General features: G+C 28.7%; 2 protein-coding genes across 3 annotated transcripts; both read left to right on the plus strand.

The window, feature by feature from the left end:
* Nucleotides 1-852: 852 nt before the first annotated feature.
* LOC101203842 (uncharacterized vacuolar membrane protein YML018C) lies at nucleotides 853-7,012 on the plus strand. 2 transcript variants are annotated; one of them, XM_011657003.2, is made up of 10 exons: nucleotides 853-1,785; nucleotides 1,877-2,096; nucleotides 2,490-2,876; nucleotides 3,674-3,891; nucleotides 4,037-4,107; nucleotides 4,218-4,316; nucleotides 4,807-4,924; nucleotides 5,043-5,178; nucleotides 6,233-6,347; nucleotides 6,668-7,012. In XM_011657003.2, the coding sequence occupies exons 2-9, from the start codon at nucleotides 1,962-1,964 to the stop codon at nucleotides 6,344-6,346; spliced, it is 1,278 nt and encodes a 425-aa protein (XP_011655305.1). In that variant the 5' UTR covers nucleotides 853-1,785; nucleotides 1,877-1,961; the 3' UTR covers nucleotide 6,347; nucleotides 6,668-7,012. The 2 variants fall into 2 exon arrangements, with proteins under 2 accessions (XP_011655305.1, XP_004150512.1); XM_004150464.3 differs by having other exon boundaries at nucleotides 853-2,096; nucleotides 6,676-7,012.
* A 6,567-nt stretch (nucleotides 7,013-13,579) lies between these two features.
* On the plus strand, nucleotides 13,580-16,277 carry LOC101203598 (uncharacterized transporter C405.03c). Its single transcript, XM_011650168.2, has 9 exons — nucleotides 13,580-13,660; nucleotides 13,760-13,864; nucleotides 14,108-14,200; nucleotides 14,524-14,741; nucleotides 14,836-14,906; nucleotides 15,438-15,539; nucleotides 15,647-15,764; nucleotides 15,866-16,001; nucleotides 16,113-16,277. Exons 1-9 carry the CDS (start codon nucleotides 13,580-13,582, stop codon nucleotides 16,200-16,202), a joined length of 1,014 nt encoding a protein of 337 aa, XP_011648470.2. The 3' UTR covers nucleotides 16,203-16,277.
* Nucleotides 16,278-22,109: the final 5,832 nt, after the last annotated feature.

Raw genomic sequence — 22,109 nt, forward strand, 5'->3', positions numbered from 1 at the left:
GTTTGAGGAAAATCTTAAAAAATAGAACATTTTACCAAATATTTACTCTTCACAAATGTCAAAATTTTCTATTTTTGAAAAAAAAAATCATGAATTTTAAGTAAATTTACTATTTAAAACAATTTTCCTAATCCAAAAATATATTTTCTAATTTTCAAATTTTACTTCCTAATTAAAAAGAGTGATAACATATCATAAAACTTATGAATTTGTGAGTGAAAATTTGTTAATCCGTTTAGTTCTAAAAAAAATCAAACTAATTTGAAACAAATTAAATGTTAAAATGTCACAAAACTATTCATAAATAATATTAAAAACAACTTTTTTTTGTTAATATATAAAATGTATAATAAAATTTTACTTTCTAAATATGACTATTCTATTATATCATTTATAAAAAATAAAATTGCTATATATATATATTAACAATTTTGTAATGAACACAATTTTCTTATTGAAAAGAATTTTTTTAAAGCAAAGGATGCAATATATTTAGTAGAATAATTAAAATGAAAGAAACTTACCACCACTTTAGTAAGAATGATCTAAAATAAAACATAATTTAAGCATTCAAAACATCCTTCCTATTTCCTCATTTTCTCTCCTTCACCCTTCTCTAATTTTGAATTTAAGTTTTTTTGCTCTCTCCTTCTTTATTTCATGCAAAGGTTTGAGAGCCCCACGTGTACACTCAAGTCATTTCTTTTACTATTATGCAATTAATAACACAACTAAAAGTTGAGTTATTTTTAAATTCTAAAGATGAACTACTATTTGCTTCTAAGTAAATATTTTTTAAAAATTTACAAATCCTCCCCTTACTTCTCAACTCATTTTCATTTCGCCCGCAATGATCAAACTAAGACGGAGGCCGGAATCGTTCCGGTTCAAGAATTGGAGCGGTGCCTGAAATGGCGGGAATAGAATGATTGAGAGAACTAAGCAATTTCACCAGTTTCACCAAATGTCTGAGTTGCAATCCAGGCATTCGTACCTGAATCTGGATGCATGCCCTGCCCTCCACTTCCAAGTTTCAACGACATCGTTGTAATTGTAGTCTTGTCTTCTCGTGTTCCTAGTCTCTCAATCTTTTTTTTTTTTTTTTTTGTCCCTTTTCCTTTTTAGATTCTTCTTTTTATTTTCAATAACTTTTCTATTCATGGCGCTTTTCCTAAGATATGTCATGATTGAGCTGGAATTCCCGTTTGAATTCCTGCATCGTGCACAAATGAATGAGGTCTTTGCTTTTGGGTTTGCTTTTCTTTATTAGACAGACACACTGATGAGATTTCCATTATGATCGTTTTTGATAGTGCTTATGCTTTACCAATTGTATTATCCACTTTAATGCTTCTTTTCCAATTATTAAAATTCTTTTTTCCGGTCCTACAAAAGGAACATGAACGCTTGGTTGGAGACTTGTCACTTTAATTTGTTGGCCTCTACTTTACTTTACGTTTCCTCTTTGAATGAGAACATGGCTCTCTTTTTCTGTTTAGTTTTACCTGTCGTGCAAGCTATTGAATGATGCCATGGTGCTATGTCCAGATTATATCTAATGCTTTTCCACCAATTTGGAAAGTACAAATTTATCTGTTAATGTTCCTCTCAGATGTTAGTTCTGGGTTTATGTCTACCTGCATAGTGTTCTCTGTTGATGTTTTTGGCATATGTGGGTTTAATAATATGCCAAAAGGTTGTTTGTTTTTGGTGAAACTAGCTGGTGCACTAGGTCAAAAGTGGAGAAAGAGTTTCTCCATTTAGAAGTGCACTAATGGTTTTTATGTAAGTATGAACCCCACAAATCATTTATTTAATCTGCCATCATCTTTCCAATTTGCTAATTCTGTGATGAATCGAGTGATGTTTACGATAGTTAGAAGTCCATGTTTTCCATAAATGGAGAGTGGCATGATTATGAGGCATTGAAGGAGGCCGCTCCGAGGATTGAAGGTATTTAGATGCAAAAAATAGCTCTGTCGGTAAAAGTTTTTCATCAATCAATTGTGATGAAAATGTGTTGGAGATACAAGCTTGGGTTGCTTCTCATTCTCAGTGTCGTGATCATGTGGGTTTCCTCTGCTGAAGTTACCCAGGTAAGTTTCTCTTCTTGCCTTCTCATGAACTGGCAATCGTTATCCTGGAGTTTATATTCTTGATAAATGTCCTGCATTGAGCAAAGCTTCTTCTATTTGATTAAAATTGAAAATTGGTAAGTAGTGAAGGTGGGTTCTACTATCAACTATGGATTTACATTGGTAGAGTTTTTTTAGATAATGAGATTCGTGTTCCTTCTTTATTCTGTTTGCCACAAGTTTACTATCATTCTTGACTTATGAGCCCTGCTATATAATTTATTGAGTTGATTGATGCATTTGGTATACGTTTTTTTTCCAACATGCAGTTCAATTTTTATCCACGGTGTGTTCAGTTTATTACTTCAATTCTCAATCCGACTCATGCAGCAACTGACTAGTACGTTTTGACAGAGTATTTTTGCAGATTATGAGCAACCATTTGCAATATCATATGTTACAACGTCACTTTGGATAGTTTATCTTCCAATAGCATTGCTTAAGGACTGGTTGCTGAGTTTTTTGCACCGCTACAATTCTAAACGTGGTGATCTGAGTGTGGTTGGCCAATCCTCTGTAGAATTGCAGAAAAATGAAGTGAATATTGCTTCCGAATTAGAACCTCAAGGAGAGTTGAGTTGTAAAAACTGTACCGTAGACGTATATAGTAAGGATGAGGGAACACCATTGGTGGCTGTACATATAGGTAAAGAAACCACATTGAAAAAGGATCGCAAATTCACTGCAAAGGAAGTTGCTGCTTTCGGCTTTTGTGTGGCTCCAATTTGGTTTTTAACAGAGGTGAGATACTGATTTCATGATTTCTAGTTTCTAAAACTAGTTCTCATGGGATAACACATTTCCTAAGGGGGTCAGATTTGACGTATATGGCTCCTTTTATTCATGATCTCTATAACATACAAGTTTCGGTGTTCCAAACTTTTTCTTATGAATTTATGGTTTCAAGCTTGATAATCTGAGATATAACTGCAGTATCCCCAAGTCATTGACTCATTGTTGTCATACCGTAAAACTAGAAATAAGATATTTATTTGCCCTACTTGTGTAAAACTTAGGCATTTGTTGATAAATAAACTCTAAGCAATGTGATGAGAATATATTGGAATATTAAGGTTATTTTTCTATATTAGAAGTAAATGCATTACCATGTGCCATTTTAGCTCATTGAGATTTTTGTTCTTATGTTTTATTTTCGTTAAAAATTATCTAGTGGGTTAGTGGAAGAGAAAAGAAAGAGAACATTGAGAGAGAATGGTTGATACAACTCAATGTCAATTATTAATAATTTTCAAATCACTGAAAGGGCCCTAACATGTTACAATTTACAATGAACCATTATTTATTGATAAATATTTTGATTATAGGAATACTAATAGAGCTTGATGAAGGACCAAGTAGACTAAAGTTGTATATATTTTTGGGTAGATCTCATTAGGATGTAAGACCAAGTAACATTGTTTTATATTATTGTCTTATTTTATTACTTCTTAAAAAGACGGTATAAGAAAGGAATCCCACATGGAAAACAAAGCTGAACCATGACTTAAGCCATTGAAAATATATTGTGATGTATGCAGTACTTAACAAATGCTGCACTTGCACGAACAAGCGTTGCGAGTACCACATTGCTATCCTCCACTTCAGGGTTGTTCACTCTTTTGATTGGTGCATTGCTGGGTGAAGACACAATAAATATAATTAAAGTTGTCTCTGTTGTTGTTAGCATGGCTGGTGTTGCGATGACAACATTTGGGAAGACTTCAGCTGCAGATGAATTACAGAAGAATGCAAATGGGTATGCCAGTTCTCTCCTCTACTCTGGTGAACTATTTGGACCATTCTCACAGGACACGTTCCAAAATAAATGGTGGCATTGTGAACTTTTTAAATCAAATTTTGGTTTTAATCTTGATAAAGTAAATGGCTACAACTGTCTTCAGAAATGAGAATCATGCACTTCTGGGGAATGTATTTTCAGTCCTCTCATCAGTCACTTATGGCCTTTTCACTGGTTAGATATCTGAACTTCTCTTGTGATGAGCAATTCACATCAACTGTTCTTATTCAAAGACATCTTTCCATATTTTGATTCATTTATTCATCCTTTCTTGGATGCTGCAGTGCTACTCAAAAAGTTTGCTGGAGGAGGACAAAATTTAGATCTGCAAAAACTGTTTGGCTGTATTGGACTTTTCACCTTCGTTGCTCTTTGGTGGCTAGGTAAGGGTAAAATCTTCTCTAGTTTTATGATCAAATGCTTAATTTATATATTTGTTATTATTATTTTGTTCAGTTTACATTTCTTTTTCTCAGTTTTACTTACTAATTTTTTTCGGAAAGAGAGGGACGGTGTGATATGGAAGGTTATTTCCAATCACAGTTTGGACAGCTGCTCCGTCCAAAAGGAAAAACGTTTTGCTTCAATATATACACATATATTATCAATTTATCATTAAAGAATATAAAAGGGGAGAGCTATATTCTCCGTAAGCTAAGGGTCTTTTACCCTGAAAAAAAAAATGTTGTTATTGGGTCCTATTGTTTAGCATGTTTCAGAATTAAGGTGCAATGTCAGGGAGGATATAATCCAAATATTTGACACTTATCTTGTATCTTTAGAAGGACCAAACTACACATTTGCTCATTCTATAGGAAGAAGAGAACTACTTAAATCGTATACTAAAATATACTTCCAAATTTTTCTCTTCAGTGTGGCCTCTGACTGCCATGGGCATTGAACCCAGATTCACGTTCCCCCACTCTGCGAATGTGGAAGAAGTTATACTTGTCAATGCTTTTGTTGGAAGTTTTTTGTCCGATTATTTCTGGTAATCACAGATAAAAGCCATTCATTTTCGATCCTCTGTTTTTTTTTTTTTCTTCAACGTTTAATTTAATTATTTCTATTTTTGTATCTCCTGAACTATGATTTTATGGTGCATGCAGGGCTTTGGCTGTTGTTTGGACTTCCCCTCTGGTAGCTGCTCTAGGTGTTTCCCTTACGATACCTATTGCAATGTTGGAGGATATGGTCATCCATGGCCGGCAATATTCTGTAATTTATATCATTGGATCAGCTCAAGTAAGTAATTTGATTCCTTCAAATAACTAAATTGGTGATTTTCTTATTTTTGTTCACATATTACTGGTTCTCCGAATATGATTTTAAGTTATGAACCATTGGATGGAATACATGTATACTTTTGTTGTCGATTATGACACTATAGTCCCGACTCCTGATATATTCTTTGCCCTGTTTCATATTGTATTCTCTGGATTCTTTGCGACCTCTACCTTAAATTTTAGTTCAAATTTGTTGCAATCAAATATCTTCAATCACTCATTAATTCAGAAGCTTGAGAACAAATTTAATCTTGAGAATACTAGACTGTAAGGAAAGAGCGGGAAGACAATAGTTAGAATATATAACTACACCCATGGAAGTTTAGAGAGAAGATTGAAGTGTAAAAAGCTCATTGTAAAAGAATTTAGTAGATCCCAATTCTTACCCACAACGTTTGGTAGCAAATATTCTTTAGAAAACAACAACAACAACAATAATTGAAGAGAGAGAAAGAGAAAGGGTTGGTAGAAAAATTAGATGATTGTGAGAGTAAAGACTCTATTTTCAAAAAGAGAAATGATAGAGTAAAGAACAGCGATTAAGTCCGAAACTTAAACAAGGTCGGGAGAATTTGTAAAAGTCCATTTGAATGGGATTAGAGAAATCCAATTATTACTATTACTCTTTTGATAAACTATTATTATGCTTATCGAGGAGAAATTATTTGAAAGTGTTGGGATAACTAGACTAATAGGGGGCTTAATTAGAAGGGAAGAAACATTTTTTTAAAAAAAATAAAACAACCCCTTTCTAATAAAACAACTGTCGGGTTGTCGGGCTGTCGGGTTGTGGGGATTGAACATCCTCCAACGTTTAAGATGGAACTCTACCATTGAGCTAAGTTCACTTCAACATAGTGAAGAAAACAATTGTTCATTACTTCATAGATCACGTAATATCGATTTTAATACATTAAGAAATAGAAAATTTTCTGTATTCTCGTTCATAAATTATATTATATGATATCAATTGTTTCTAACTAAACAATGAAGTTGGTTTCTTCTTGATATAGGTATTTTTGGGATTTGTAATAGCCAATCTTTCGGATTGGTTCTCTCAAAACTTAGCATCCAAAGTGTCAAGAACAACTTCCCAACTGCAATCACTCTCTTTTGGACCTCTATGATGTATGTTTCGTATGCTTCTTTGAAAAGTGAATTTTCCCTGGCTTTTGAGAATGCAATGTATCAATATATTTCATAATCCTAATCTGTAGAAAGAAATGGCAACAGACTCATTGTCGTTTCTGCCCACTTTGGTTGACAGTGTTACAAGATAATGTTTTGTTTATTAACTCCAGATCTTCTCATTTTAACTGGTCAAAAGCTTTGGGGGAGGAAAGTTAATTAATTTCTCTGTTGGATCAAAAGTTGAAGAATTTTGCAATGAATTGTGATCTTTTTTAACTTGTTTAGCTTCTGATGTTGCTTGCTGATTGGTGTGATAGTGAAACAGGTCTTGGACTGATACCATGAGACAAAATGCTTTTTGGCAACTTATAGTCAAGCTTAGAGAGCCATCTGACAAGACCTTATTCAATTCAAATAGGTTTCTTCTCTCCAAGTCTCCTCAGCAGACATTCACTCCTGAGAGAGAGAGAGAGAGAGGTATTCATGTAGTGATACAACTAAATTTATTGAATCTATTAGCTTAAACAGATTGAGGAGTTGAAATATAATATCAAAGGTAGGAGATCACATTCTCAAAATTATGCAATGTCAATTCATCTCCAATAAATATTGTTCCACTTTAACAATGGTATTAAAGTAGAAGGAGAGTTTATATGATTAAATTCACTATAATCCCCAACTCGAACTTCTTAGAAGAAAGAGAGAGGGAGTCTTTGATGTTGGAATGACAACCCAGAAACAAAAGTTCGAAAACGAGAATTAATAAAAACAAACTTATTTTTATTATTGAAAACGAGAATTAATGAAAACAAAATTATTTTTATTATTGAAAATGAGAATTAATGAAAACAAACTTATTTTTATTATATGTTTAGTAGTTAATTTAGAACTAAATTTCTATTTTAATCATTGTTTAAAATATGGTGTAATGGTAATTGATGCGACTTTTTCTTTTTGGAAGTTAAAGTTTTATCCCAAATAAACTAAATTTTAGGTTGAATATTCATTGTGTACTTTTTTTATTTAAAATAATTTATATAATTATTATTTGGAAATATCATATATATATAAATATATATATATAACTAATTAACTTGACAAAAAGTATATAAAACAAATATCATATATATATATATATATATATATAAATACATATATATAACTAATTACATAACACATATTTTAACTTGACAAAAAGTAATTGAGTTTATAACATACAATAATCTATATGGTTAATAGTTTTAATTTTTCTAATATAATTTTTTATTTTAAAATATAGAATTCAAAGTTTGGGTATATAAAACATTAATATATATATATATATATATATTATTTTTGAATGGTTAAAATCATAAAATGGAGAAATAATTTTTGAAAACCAAATTTAGATTGTTGACGAAATGTGTATTCACTCAACTCAATACCAATTATCTACTAAACAACCTCCATTTTCATTTTTCTTTGAATTAAACACAGTCATTCATCACAAATTTGCTAATCTTTTACATGTTTAATTTTAAAAAGAAGTTAGCTTGAAAAAAGTTGAAGCATTTGACACGTTCAAAATAAATTTTTGTAACACTTTTAAATTTAGTTTAAAATAATTCATTACTAAAAATATTTATAAAGGTAACAAAATGTCACTTATCAATGTTTACTCGTGATAGATGAAAATAGTTTATTAGTGTTTATCAATATCTATCTTTCATAAAATTATCTATTTGTAAAAAATTCGTTCATTTTAGTGTATATAACAAATTTATTTTACATTATTTGTGTTAGAAGAGTTTAAATAACCATTAGTTTTTTTGAAATATTTTTTTTGATCTCTAGCTAATCCAAACAAATCTATTTCCCGAAAACTTGAAAATCACACATTTTTGGCACGTTAGAACAAAACCCTATCAATGTAGGGATTAAAATTCATTCTCGAGTGGAGAACAAATGGGATGTCGGAACCACTTTTAGTTATGTCAATAAAAAATTATCCAATGAGGCTATCTCAATACAATTTTTTATAATTGTCTACCATTTGTAGATTTGAAATTTTGTATGTCTTCAATTAACTACTAAATTCAAATTCAAATGGTATTTCTACGGTTTCTCTCTCACGTCCAAGGGTGTAAAAATGACCATCAATAAAATCTCTCTTTTCCACTATTGGGGCACTTACAAAAATGGCAAAACAAATTATAATAAGTAAGTTCATAGCACACATACTTTATTATTTGTGAAAATGACAAAAACAAAACTCAGCACATGCATCAAAAGGTAAAATGTCACATATGTCATCGTTATTGATATACATTTGATATACCTCATACACGTCTGATACACCTAATACGCCTTGATACACTTCATACATTTGAAAGATACACTTGATAGACATAATACTCCTCATTACACTTGATTCTTCTTGATACGCTTGATACCCCTTACGCATTGATACACTGCTTCACTTATAAGTTTGATACACCACTAATAAACTTGTTATGCTTCATTAGTACACTCAAGAAATTTGATACATTTGATGTACATGATTTATTTGATACACCCGATGCACTGTGCAAATATACTTAATTAGTATTATTCACTTATACATTTGATTGATTAAATACACTTGATATACTTGAAGTCCTACTTATACACTTGATATACTATTGATATACACTTATAAACTTGATTCATATACTTGATAATGATTCACTTTACTGATATGTTTTAACAATATATTGTCGATATACCTAATAATGATACACTTAGTTATATCATTTATATACTTAATAATACTGTAATGAACTGCATAAAATTTGAAAAGAATGAAAACCACGTAGTAAGTATATCAACAACTGATATATATAATATAAGTATTTCACAACACTGATATACAAAATTGAGACAAAGTAAAACCAAAACAAAATCAATGTAAAAAATAAAACAAAATTATTTGAAATCAGATTCAAACTCAAAATACACATCGAATAATGTAAAAAAATCGCAAATAAAGTTAAATTACTATGATCAACAACAACATTATATTTTATATTACAATTATTGTATTATTGATATTCTAAAATCAAGATTAAAACAAAGAGAACAAATAATTTTTTTTCGTATAAGAATAAATAATTAAAACCTTAAAAAATGAGAATAAATAAATAATGAGTAGGACAATAAAAAGAGGAAGAGAAACAAGTCAAAGTCATTGAAAGTAGTTTATGAATAATAACAAATTTAAGATGATGAGTTTTTTTATAAGTAAAAATTTTGTCATATTTGCAAACTTTTTAAAACAATGTGTTATATTTGCTATATCATATTCTCAAAATGTTATCGATGCAATTTCTCAATTGAAAAAGTTAGGACACGTGGATGGAAAGGTTCTCCTCCTTGCAGCTTTTTTTGGTAATAAAAACGCCACCTTCTAATTCTCTAGCTTTTCACTTTGACCCAACTTGATCTCTTCATCTTTATTGCATCATTTTTTTCTTTCACTTGTTTTCCTTTCAGTAAAGATTAAAAACAAAACCTTTCGAACATCTAACTATATGTTCTTTTTAAACTATGTTAGAGGTGAAGGTTTGTATACGAAATATCTTTTGTTTTTTTTTTTCAATAACACATATAATCAACTAAACCCTTATTACTCCTGAGTTTTTATAAGTTAATAGATTTAAAACTTTTTATTACAATATTAGTTATGAAAACCGTATATTTGAAAGTTTTGTTTCATCGAATACACTGCCCTCTAAATGTATGTGATTTTGCATTGAATTGTGTTAACAATTTTTGTGTCTTTGTTTTTCTGTTTCCTCTTATTTGTCATTCATATTGTTTTTGTGACATCGTACTTGACATTGTGTTTTCTGTTATGTTATATTTACCTGTTGTTTTTTATTAAGCATTTTTTTTTATTAATCTGATGAGTGCATGTCTGAGTTAGGAGGATGTGTTAACTCGTAGGACGAAGCAAACAACATATATGATTTAATATCGAGATGGTGGAAAATTTACTTTTTAGGTAATGAATCTTTCATGTACGACACAACAAAACTTGGTTCAACGTTGTATACTTTTAATAATTTTATTTCTTTGCATGATACATGAGAAAATTTGAGGTGAAATATTAATTTTATAAACTTCTCCTAAAGACAGCTCGGTAGAGACAAACTCTATGATGTAGATGGCATATCATATCATCATATGGGTATCAGCTCTATTGCTCTTTCTTTGAGAAAGATGCTTTCATCTACAGTGTCTAAATTCTAAATGAAAATTAGGCAGAAAATTTTAATTTCACTTTTGTGGCCTCGATTATTAAGATATATATTAGATATAATTTGTTTAATAAGTATTAAATGTGTGTTAATTCTTAATTAAATAGATTATTTAAAACCATTTTTAAAGTCCAAATCATAACAAATCTTCAATAATTCTTCATATTAATTTGTCCCTTCTCTATCGTACTTTGAATACAAAAATATTCTTTTATTTATTAAATTCAAAGTTATTCAGTAATAAGAATTTTAATTATTATAATTTTTTGTCGGATAAAATCTCTACCATATCTCTATAACTAAATAAATGTATTTTAAATACATATTTATTCACTAAATTAAAACACATTTTAATTACTAGAGTTTAATTAGTGATTAATAAAATAAACTAAGTACTTCGTCTTTAATTGAACAATATTTGAAGCTAACAAACAGTATTAGAATAACAAGATTATGTAAAATTAAATTGTGATAATTAGCCGATTTACAAAATAATAAAATGAGACATATTTAAATAAATATATCGTAAAAAAAGTAGATTAAAATATATATACAAACAAAAAAAAAAAAGAAATGAAGTTTAATTTTATAATAGAGCATTTTCAAATATGGCAAAATAAGTCCAAATATATATAAAATATAATAAAAATTTTAGATTTTATTACTTATGGGCATTTACATATTTCTATATGTTGAAATAGCGTCTATTAATGTCTATCGATGTCTATTATTGATAGAATATATAATTTTGCTATATATTGTAAATATTTGGAGTATTTTTAAAAATAGCAAAATAAATTAAAATACTTATAAGTTATAGCAAAATTTTGGATTATATCACTGATAATCTTCTATCATTATAGCATATCAATGACTATTTTTTGTAAATTAAATGTGATTACAAATATACTTATAATTTATGTATATTTAATTGTTAACTCAATTCAATTAGTCCAAATATACTTATAAGTTATAGCAAAATTAAAATATATATGGTAAATATTTTGTTAAATCTACTATTTTTTAAAAAAAATTCATAACTATTTTGTTTTTAATTTTTAAAAATTAAGTAAATAAATACATCTTACACTTCTAAATCACTTATTTTGATATCTACTTTTTATTAATGTTTTTCTTAGAAAAACCAATTCAAAATTTTGAAATTTGACTCACTTTCTATGAACACAGTATTCTCATATTAGGGACTGTTTGGGGAAGGAAAAGAAAGGAAAGGACTATAGTCATTTCTTTGTTTGATCGGGAGGAAAAATATAATACAATTTTTTATTGGAAATATTTATGATACAAACTTAAAATATAAATTTCTTTTTGTATTCTATTTACGGTACAATTTGTAGAAACCTATTTTACATAAATGAAAAAAAAAATAATACAATTTTTTAGACAAATGCAAAAAAAAAAAAATAATACAATTTTTGTTTGTATTTGGTTTACGGAAAAGATTTCATAAACATTTCTTACACATTGAAAAAAATGTAATTCAATGTCTTTCTCGTATGAGATTGCGGTAGAAAAAAATAAATATTTGCCATAAATTTAAAAAAATATATTTTTAATGTATTGGATTTACGGATCAAATTGAACTACAAATTGAAGACAAATGAAAAATTAAATAATATAATTTATGTGTGAATTGAATTTACGATACAAATTTCATAAACATATTTTACCACAAAATTTTTTTTAATACATTTTACTTTGTGTACTTGATTTAATGTTAAAAAAGAAAGAAAAACTATGGTACAAATGAGAAAAAAAACTTTACTTTTCAAAGTATATTAGGTGTACGTTACAAGTAAAAAAATATTTATACAAAATCAATACAATTTTTTTTGTGAACGCTTGGATAATGGTACAATCTAACTAAAAAAATGAATTTGAATACAATTTTTTGTCGTAGAGGTTTTAAACAATTTACACAGTGCAAAAAATATTAGCACATTTTTCATTTTGTATTGGATTCGTGAAAAAAAAAAAACAATAATTTCATTTCCAAGTAAAAAATAATTATGTATTTTTTATCGTATTGGAGTTAACATACAAATAAAAAAAAATTACACAAATGAAAAAAAAAAATACAATTTTGTTGTCATAATCCTTCTCCCAAACAAAGGATTATAATAATCCCTTATAATCCTTTCACTTAATCCTTCCCCCAAACAAGGATTATAAGTAATCATTCCTATTCCTTTCACTTAATGCTTCCTCCAAACAAAGATTATAATAATCTTTTCCTCCACTTAATCCTCCATTTTTCTTATTCCTTTTCTTCCCCCAAACGGTCCGTTAAAGATCAAATCATGGTAAAGAAAATGGAAGAAAATAAGTTTATTTTTTTTAAAAAAAATGAAAATAATTACCATGCTCAAAAACAGAATGAAGTGAGATTACCTTTCAATATCAGGATGATAAAAGATATATGAATGAATGTGTTATATTATTATACTTTAGTGTTGAGGGTATAATTTAGTCAATAATTTGATGTAGAAAATTGATAGTAAATAGAAATATGTAGAAATAGAGAAAAAGAACATATTGGCTTCAACTACGACTATCCACAAATAAACACACAAACAAAGTAAAAATGAAGAAAACAAAAATTCCACTCTAATCACATTTATCCATTTTTTTTTTTTTTACAATAAACTCCATTTTAGACTTTTGGCAGCACCACACCTTCAATTCACCACAACATTACAAATTTAAAAAAATAATAATAAAGAAAGAAAGAAAGGAAAAAGCTACTTTTTTTTTTATAAACAAACAATAATTTCCACCTAACCAAAACATGCATGAAGTTGGTAATTATATAAAGAGAGTGATTTTAGAGGAAAGCTCTTAAACACAAAAGACCACTGAGTTTATTTCTCACCTCACTTAAATTGTATATTTTGGTTGTTTTCATTAAATTTCTTTTCTTCATTTCATTTCATGGCTTGGAAGTACAAAGTAGGTCTGATTCTTCTTGTTGCTGTTGTGGTTATATGGGTTACCTCTGCTGAAATCACACAGGTTTGTTCTTGTACTTCCACAGTTTTTAACTCAAAATTTTATGTCGATGAATTACATTCATGTTTGTAACGGTTGTGGTGTTTTTGGTGTTTGATATAGAGTATTTTTACGGACTACGAGCATCCGTTTGTGGTGACGTATGTTGGGACATCCATGTTGGTGGCTTATCTTGCAATTGCATTCATCAAAGAATGCATAATGAAGGTTTTTAGAAGCCATTTTCGAACAAAAGGAAATTGTAGAAAAGTTGCAGAGGTTCAGCCTCCATTGCCAGCATTAGAAGAAAAAACAAATGAATCTTCTAATAATAATAATATAACTTCAGATGAAGTGGAAAATAGAGATGTTCAATGTGTGGTGAACATTAATGATAATAATAATAATAGTAGTAGTAGTAATAATAATAATAATGGTGGATGTGAATTATATGAAGCTGATAATCTGGAGATGAGAATATTGAAAACAGAGAAAGCAAAATTTAGTACAAAGCAAATTGCTGTTTTGGCTCTCACAATCGGTCCCATTTGGTTTGTCTCTGAGGTTAGTAAATGCTTTTTCTTTTTGTCTCTCTTCTTTCCTTCCTTTTAAGGAAACTTTATTTTGTTTAGTTTAGATATTTTTTTCAACATGTTCATAGTTTAATTAATTTAGTCATGTATGATTGATAGAGAAGTTTATATCTTATAGGTTCTGTTTTTTTTAAAAAAAAACACGGTCATTTTAACTTCACATCTCATGAGAAAGTTTAATTAGATATATATATTAAGAATTCTTTCATGAGCTTTGAACACTTTACTTATCTAAAGGAAAATTTTGAAAGTGACCAAATTATGAACAAAACTTTATATGATTTCTTTTTGCAGTATTTTACAAATGCAGCATTGGCAAGAACAAGTGTAGCAACCACAACCATATTGTTCTCAACCTCAGGCTTATTCACACTCATACTCAACGCTTGCTTGGAACGACAATCTTTAACTATTGTCAATGTTGTTGCAGTCATCGTCAGCATGGCTGGGGTCGCCATGACTACTGTTGGCAAGACCTGGGCTCGAGACGAACCCCAATCCTCCTCTTCTGGGTATGTTCATAATTTAGATTTATAAGAGTAATACAAGACAAAGTAAAGACATCAACTCAAGAATAATATATATTTATATACGTCTTGCTTTTAGGCATGGAAAGCACTCGTTTGTTGGTGATGCTTTTGCTCTACTCTCTGCTCTAACCGATGGACTCTACTATGGTTAGTTTTTCGTCTTTTAAGTTTTCACTTCATTTTAAGTAACGGTTTATGCTATAAACTTTACGTGTAACAATTTATAAATCTTTGTGTATATTTAAATTTGTAATAATTTAGTAGTATAAAACTATTAACTCATTATTTATCATATAAAAAATTATATTAATTTATTTTAACAATGAAGTCTAAATTGATACTCTATACATCGTTACAAAGTTGCAAGTATATGACCTAAATTATTACAAATGAAGATATACGAACTAAAGTATATTGTTACTCGACGAATGTTTAAGAATTAAAAGTGTTTTTAACTCGTATTTTTAAATATTATTTTGCTACCTATACCATTTGCTATCCATTTAATTTGTATAAAGCAAACTCTTACAATAAAAACAAAAGGTATATTCATTATTTATCTAAATAATCTAAAATGTAAGTTGTAACAAAATGGGATTTAAATTAAACATGTCCTATCATTTGATGGTTTTATTATTAGATGGAAATCATAATATAAAAGATTATATATGGATGCAGTGCTCTTGAAGAGGTATGCAGGGGAAGAAGCTGAAAAGGTTGACATGCAGAAATTTTTGGGATATGTTGGATTATTCACTCTCACTACTCTTTGGTGGCTATGTAAGACCAATAATCATATCAATCAATCAATAAATAATCTCTTTTCTCATCTTTAAATTCTCAATTAATTTTGGGCTCTTTTTTTCTTCTTTTTATTCTTTTTGCAGTTTGGCCACTGAGAGCCATTGGAATAGAACCCAAATTTATGATACCTCAATCCACCAAAGTGGTTGAAGTCGTGCTTGCTAATTGCTTTGTGGCTAATTTTGTCTCAGATTACTTTTGGTAATTAACTATAAATTTGAGCTCAAAATTCATTTTTCTTAAAAAAAAAAAAAAGGGTTTTAGTTATTAATTAAGTTTAATTAATGATTAATTAATTTCAGGGCAATGGGTGTTGTTTGGACAAGTCCACTTGTAGCTGCTTTAGGTGCATCTCTAACTATACCACTTGCCATGGTAGGAGATATGGTCCTCCATGGTCGTCATTATTCTTTGGTTTACATTTTTGGATCCATTCAAGTGAGTAATAATATTTTTTTTTAGAGATCGATGTTTTCATTACTTATACACACTATCCTTATCAATTTAGTCAATTTATGAAGTGATAATATGTAATAATTGTGCTTTTAGGTATTTTTGGGATTTATAATTGCAAACCTTTCGGATTGGATATCTCCAAAGTTGAAGTTGAGGAAAAAGTTCTTGAATGAAGGGAAGTAAATACATGGTGAAGCTGATCTTATTATTAATTAATCATATATATGATATGATGGTATATATTATATATTTTGGTTGAGGATGTATCACTAACTTTAAGTTTATAAATCTTCACTAAGAAAAGAGATTGTACAATGACATACTTTTGAGTTTGAATAAAGGCCAAGTAAGTATACAACAAGTTCTTTCCTTTTGCTATTATATTATTACATGCAATAATATAATATTATTATTTTCTTCTATTTTCTCTCTTTCTTCCCTGATCTTTTTTTCTTTTTGATAATTTTTGTATCAAATATTAGATTTGGCTTGGAAAACTAGGTGAAAGTTTATAAAAGAAATGAGATGAACAATGATTGTTGGTAGTTCATTTTGTATATTATTGAAAAATATTCCATCCACTAACTTGAGATTTCATAATTAAGGAATTTGTATGTATGTTTGAGGATAAATATTTACAAAATAAAAGATAGAGTTCAAAGTTATCTAAGTACGTGTTTTGGTAGGTTTTATATAAAAGATTAATTACACATACTTTGACTAATTTAATGGGATTTATATACAAACAAAATTTGTAATATGATGTTAAGATAAGCACAGGTTATATGTGAAGAGTTGAGTAACAAGAGGAATATATGAAGAGATTTAAGAAATTATTGCAAGTGAGGACGAACATGCTTTTGGACATGTCTCGTGAGAGTCCTAGTTGCATGCTTGCTACTAGCCTCAGCTGCATGCTTACTACTCAATGCTTCCTTGTTCTTATTCAAAGGAAAATGTTGTTTAAAGTGTCTTTTATTACATATGGAACATTTTCTAGCTTCCCCTTTTAATTTAGTCTTGGAACTCTTCTCTTTTTCCTTTCTAGTTCTTTTTCCCACTTCTTCCTCTGGTCACGAGTGACTCTCCATCCTTACGTTCCTTCTTAATTTCAAGATTTCTAGCCTTCAAGGAATGCAACACTATATCCATGGTCAATGAATTTTGACCATATTTAATAATTGCCTTAACTTCTCGATATGTTTCAGATAATGCATGAATTTAAAAGAATCACTGTTGATTCTCATCCGACTGTTATTGAGATCAACTATAATCTTCTGAAATTCACTTAGATTCTCTTCTAAGCCTTTACATTAGTCCATCTTGTATCCAAATAATTTTTCTTTTAGATACAATTTATTTGGCAAAGACATTATCATTAAAGACTTTCTAGCTTTTGCCACAACTTGCATGTAGTAGTAGCCTCATCCATTAGCTTAAGCACTCCACCTGAGAGATACAGAAGGATCGTCGAATGGGCCAATTCATCCATATCCCTTTTCTCATCTTCTATAATAGTTTTCAAAAGGTTCTCTTCATTTAATATTTTTGCTACTTTCTTTTAACCAAAATAGCTCTAATCTTTTTCTTCCAAAGAGCAAAATTACTCTTCCCATCAAACTTAGCACCTCAAACTGTGTTAAAGTCATCTTTATAAAAGTGATTCAACTAAGAATATGCCAATTGCAAACTACTATACAAATCCAACTATTCTTTGGATCAAATGGAACTCTGATACCACTTGTTATAATTTGAACCAAGCTCTAATACCACATGTTAGGAAGTTTATCCAAGTTCTCTTACCACTTGTTAGAATTTACTCCAAGGTTTGAATCCACTTGATGTATAAATGGGCATGAATGGGCGTGAACGAACGAAGTCAAAGAGTGAATGTGGGGAGAAATCGAATTGAAGAGAGGAGCCCAATGAGGGTGTGGGGCGTGAAGGAATGAAAAAAAAAATCTGATAAAAATGAAAATGCCCATTTGGGGGGAAGCGTACGTGGCAAACCCTAAAAAAAAAGTAAATTTCTTCCCGCTTTTATTGTTTTCGTGTTTTTTCTTTCTTCTTTTGATAGGTATGTTACTAAAAATGTTAGGATTGGATGCTATTAAAAAGCATATTTGTTGTAGTGTATGTTTGATTCGTAAACATAATTTGATTGTTTTTTATCACGTTTACCTAAAGCTACAAATCTGTAACATTTGAATGTTATGGCTACCATTAGTCATGTTAATATTATCGTTACTATTACATAGATAGTTACTATAACAATATGAAAATTATGAATTTATAATATTTATTATTACGATAAAGGTGTAATTTGCCATAGAATTGTTACTATAAATAATGTTATGGTCTCATTCAATGTTTAGTTGTACGATTGAATACCTTTTATGCAAGATTTGATTACAAATTTCAAGGTGGTCATGTATTTTTATCATTACCCTTTCAGAAGGTAAGTGAACAACAACAAAACAAAAGTAATCAATTGTGGAGTCCACTTTTTTGCATTACCATTTATGGATTATTTTTCAATGTAATTATTGTTAATTTCTATAATATTATTGAATAATTGGATTCCATTATAATACACTAAATAGTAACAAAATAAATAGACTCCAACTAATAAAGGAAAGAAACATAAGAGGAAAAATGCAAATATAGAAAATCTTAAATAGGAATAAACTTAATAAACTAATTAATTTTATCACTCACACCCTCAAACTCAACTCAAGATGGTAGAAACAACTTGAGTTTATGAACGATGGATTGAAGCGACTTAATCACAAAAACAAAAGAAAACTCTGGAATCAAATCACGATTGATTTGAATTAGAAACTGAGGCCTCGAAGAACAAGAACATTGAGAACTTTTAGGTTAGAGAACTCACACAAATTTTGGGTTGGAAACAATGACTTACGTAAAGGTCCACCCACAAACTTCTGAGCTAAAACAAGGATCTTCATGAAAATATAATCAGGCTAGATAATTGAGAACATGCAAAGAACTAAAACATGGATAACTTCTAAGCGCGAGATTATAATTAATAACCACAAACTGTTGATTTGAAAACAAAACAGAGATACTGAATGCATAAATATTGAAAACATAACAAAGATTGACGAACTAAATTTAAAACTGATATGCATTAAAGAGGTGTATCTAGTCTGTTAATTTTGTAGACAATTGTAGACAAAAATGGTGACGAAGTCTAAATTTAAATAATACAAATTCGACATCATGATCAAACAAGTCCAACTAACCACAATAAGAATCAAAATTATAAGACTACTAATTACCTTTGGACAATTTAATTAAATGTTTTATAATAATGAAAATCAATATACTCATAATCATATCTTTATGTTTTATAATATTATATCATTCATTAGCATTACATAAATATGAGTATAATTGAGTTAAATTAAATTTGATATCTATTGAACTTACTAATTTGGCCACTTAGGTGACTAACAAATTATGCATAACATAGATATCATATTAAAATAATCACAAATAATTATTTTCTTAATTTGCAAAACAATATCAATCGAATATATATTTATAAGACTTACTACTTTGACCACTTAGATGATTAACAAATTACTCATAACATAGATATATTGCAACAAAACAATCGCATACCTTGATGATTGAACTAACGTAACTTTAATTTGATATTTATAAAACACTTAATAATTTGGTCACTTTGATGACTAACACATTATTTATACTATATATATCAAATAATCATAAATAAATACACGCTTTAAATTATGTGTGATTTAAACATAACACAAAATAACAATTAAACATAATTGATTGTATCAAACTTTATGGAATTTAAATATTAATAATTTAATATATTTTAAATTTAAGCAACTCATGAGAAAAATAGTAAATAGTTAAATATGGATAACTTTAAATCCAAGAAAAAAAATTGAATCTTGAAAAACCCTAACTTTTGATAGTGTGATTATATATCTATGGATAAATTATCTATTTTGATGATATCTTTAACTTCTCTTTCTTTATTTTATTTTTCTTTTTTATAATAATAAAATAAAATATTTTCTATGATAAGAAGATAAAAAAAAATCATTTTCATCAAAAGAAAATAAAAGATTTTTTTTCAATTTCTAAAACTTATTTGTTTTTCCGACCAATTTAAGTTTAATTTGATATCTATATAACATACTAATTTAGAAACTTTGGTGACTAACAAATTATTCTTAACATATGGATATCGAACAACATAATTTCCAAGTGATTTTAATCGCAAAATTTACAAAAATATTGATATTGCAAATAATTTTATCAAGACTCTTATTCAATCTAAACGACATAATTTAAAATCACTAGGATAAGTGAATACTTTAAATCATACTTTATATCATTATCATTATATATCCATAACACATAAAATACAATTGCTACGTAATTTATGTGATCATCCTATAAACAATTTCACATCATTTATATCACAATTTGCTTGCAATAATTTCATAAAATTTCATACAATCATATACTATTCTTCAAAATTTAATTATATAATTTAAATTTAAAAATAAACAGGTAACATATATTTATATATATAACACATAATCAATAAACTAAATATATACACAAAATATAGTAACTTTTTAAAAAAAGATCAAAATCTAAATTTTCATTCAATTTTAGAATGAATTAGATTTTCGACATCATCCTATCATATCCTTCATTAGATTTTAATTCTTTTAATTATGAATTAGAATATTGATTTAAATACGTTGACAGTCTTCTTAAAAAGAAAGATTGAAATTGAAAACTAAATAATGGAAGAAAAGAAAAACAATGGTTTCAATTAATAATTGAATGATGAAAGAAACTAAACATAATGGCCGACGGTGAGTTTTATGTGAGTGGCGGTGAGTTTTGTGGCCGGCGATGACATGCAAAATTTATTTCCTTTCTTGTGGCTTTCAATAAAATTCAAATATTGACCATCCATAGTTAAAGAATCTTTAATTCAGATCATAATTGATAATAAAAAAATCTAGTTTCCAACTTTAACCACCTAGCTTCCTCGACCTTTAGTCCAAACTTGACATCAACACATCTGATCCCTAGAAAAAAGAAAACTTAAAACGTAAGTCAAATACTTAGTGAGTGATAGCTTTGAAAACCTTTAGAAAACACAATACATAAATCATTTTCATTTTCGTATAACACACCCACAACACCTAATTTCATAAAACATAAACACACATTAGTCTTTCACTATTCCTTTCACCAAGAACATGAATCTCTCCCATGTATAGACTACTATGATGACAATATCATCATCAGCATCTTCTGAGATCTCATTGATTCACTTCTTATTGCTCATGCCACTAACACAACTGCATTGGTTAGTCTATCACCGCCATGCGGTCGACTCACACCATGATTTTTCTTGACTCATTATGTGCACATAATAGTTAGGTCATTGATAGGAATATGACTAATGATTTACTATCAAGCAAAGCATACAATACAATCAAACATATAGAATTCATCTTTAGAAACCATTCAAGCTTTTCTTAAGAAATCATTCTAATCATAGCCCTTAACATGTAAAACAACGCATTACAAACATCACGTATAAACTTTACTTTAACATAAAATATTTCTTTAGATCATGATCATCAATTCATAAACATTTACGTGTAAAATAGCATGACAAACCACATGAACTTTAGAAGGAAAATTTTAAAATAATTTAATTTTAGAAAATCACTCACTATACTCAGCTTCCTTTTTTTCTCAGAACACCTTGTAACCCTAATGCTTCTTCTCGACTATGATCCTTTAGTAGCACAAAATTCAAATATTTTCTCTGAATCCCCTTCTTTCTTGATCTCTTCTACTATTTTTATTAGTCTTAAAATATATTAGTAATTCATTGAGCTCTTAGTAACTCACCAGCTCCTGCTTCCTAAAATTCTAAGCATTTTCATGTCATGACACCTGGATTCTAACTCCACCGAACAGTTAAATTATAATGCTCTCAACCAGAATAGGCCGTCTGAGATTACCAATTAAACCCTTTTTTGTCTTCAATTT

This window comes from Cucumis sativus, chromosome 1 (genome assembly GCF_000004075.3).
Source record: "Cucumis sativus cultivar 9930 chromosome 1, Cucumber_9930_V3, whole genome shotgun sequence".
NCBI classification, from domain to species: Eukaryota; Viridiplantae; Streptophyta; class Magnoliopsida; order Cucurbitales; family Cucurbitaceae; genus Cucumis; species Cucumis sativus.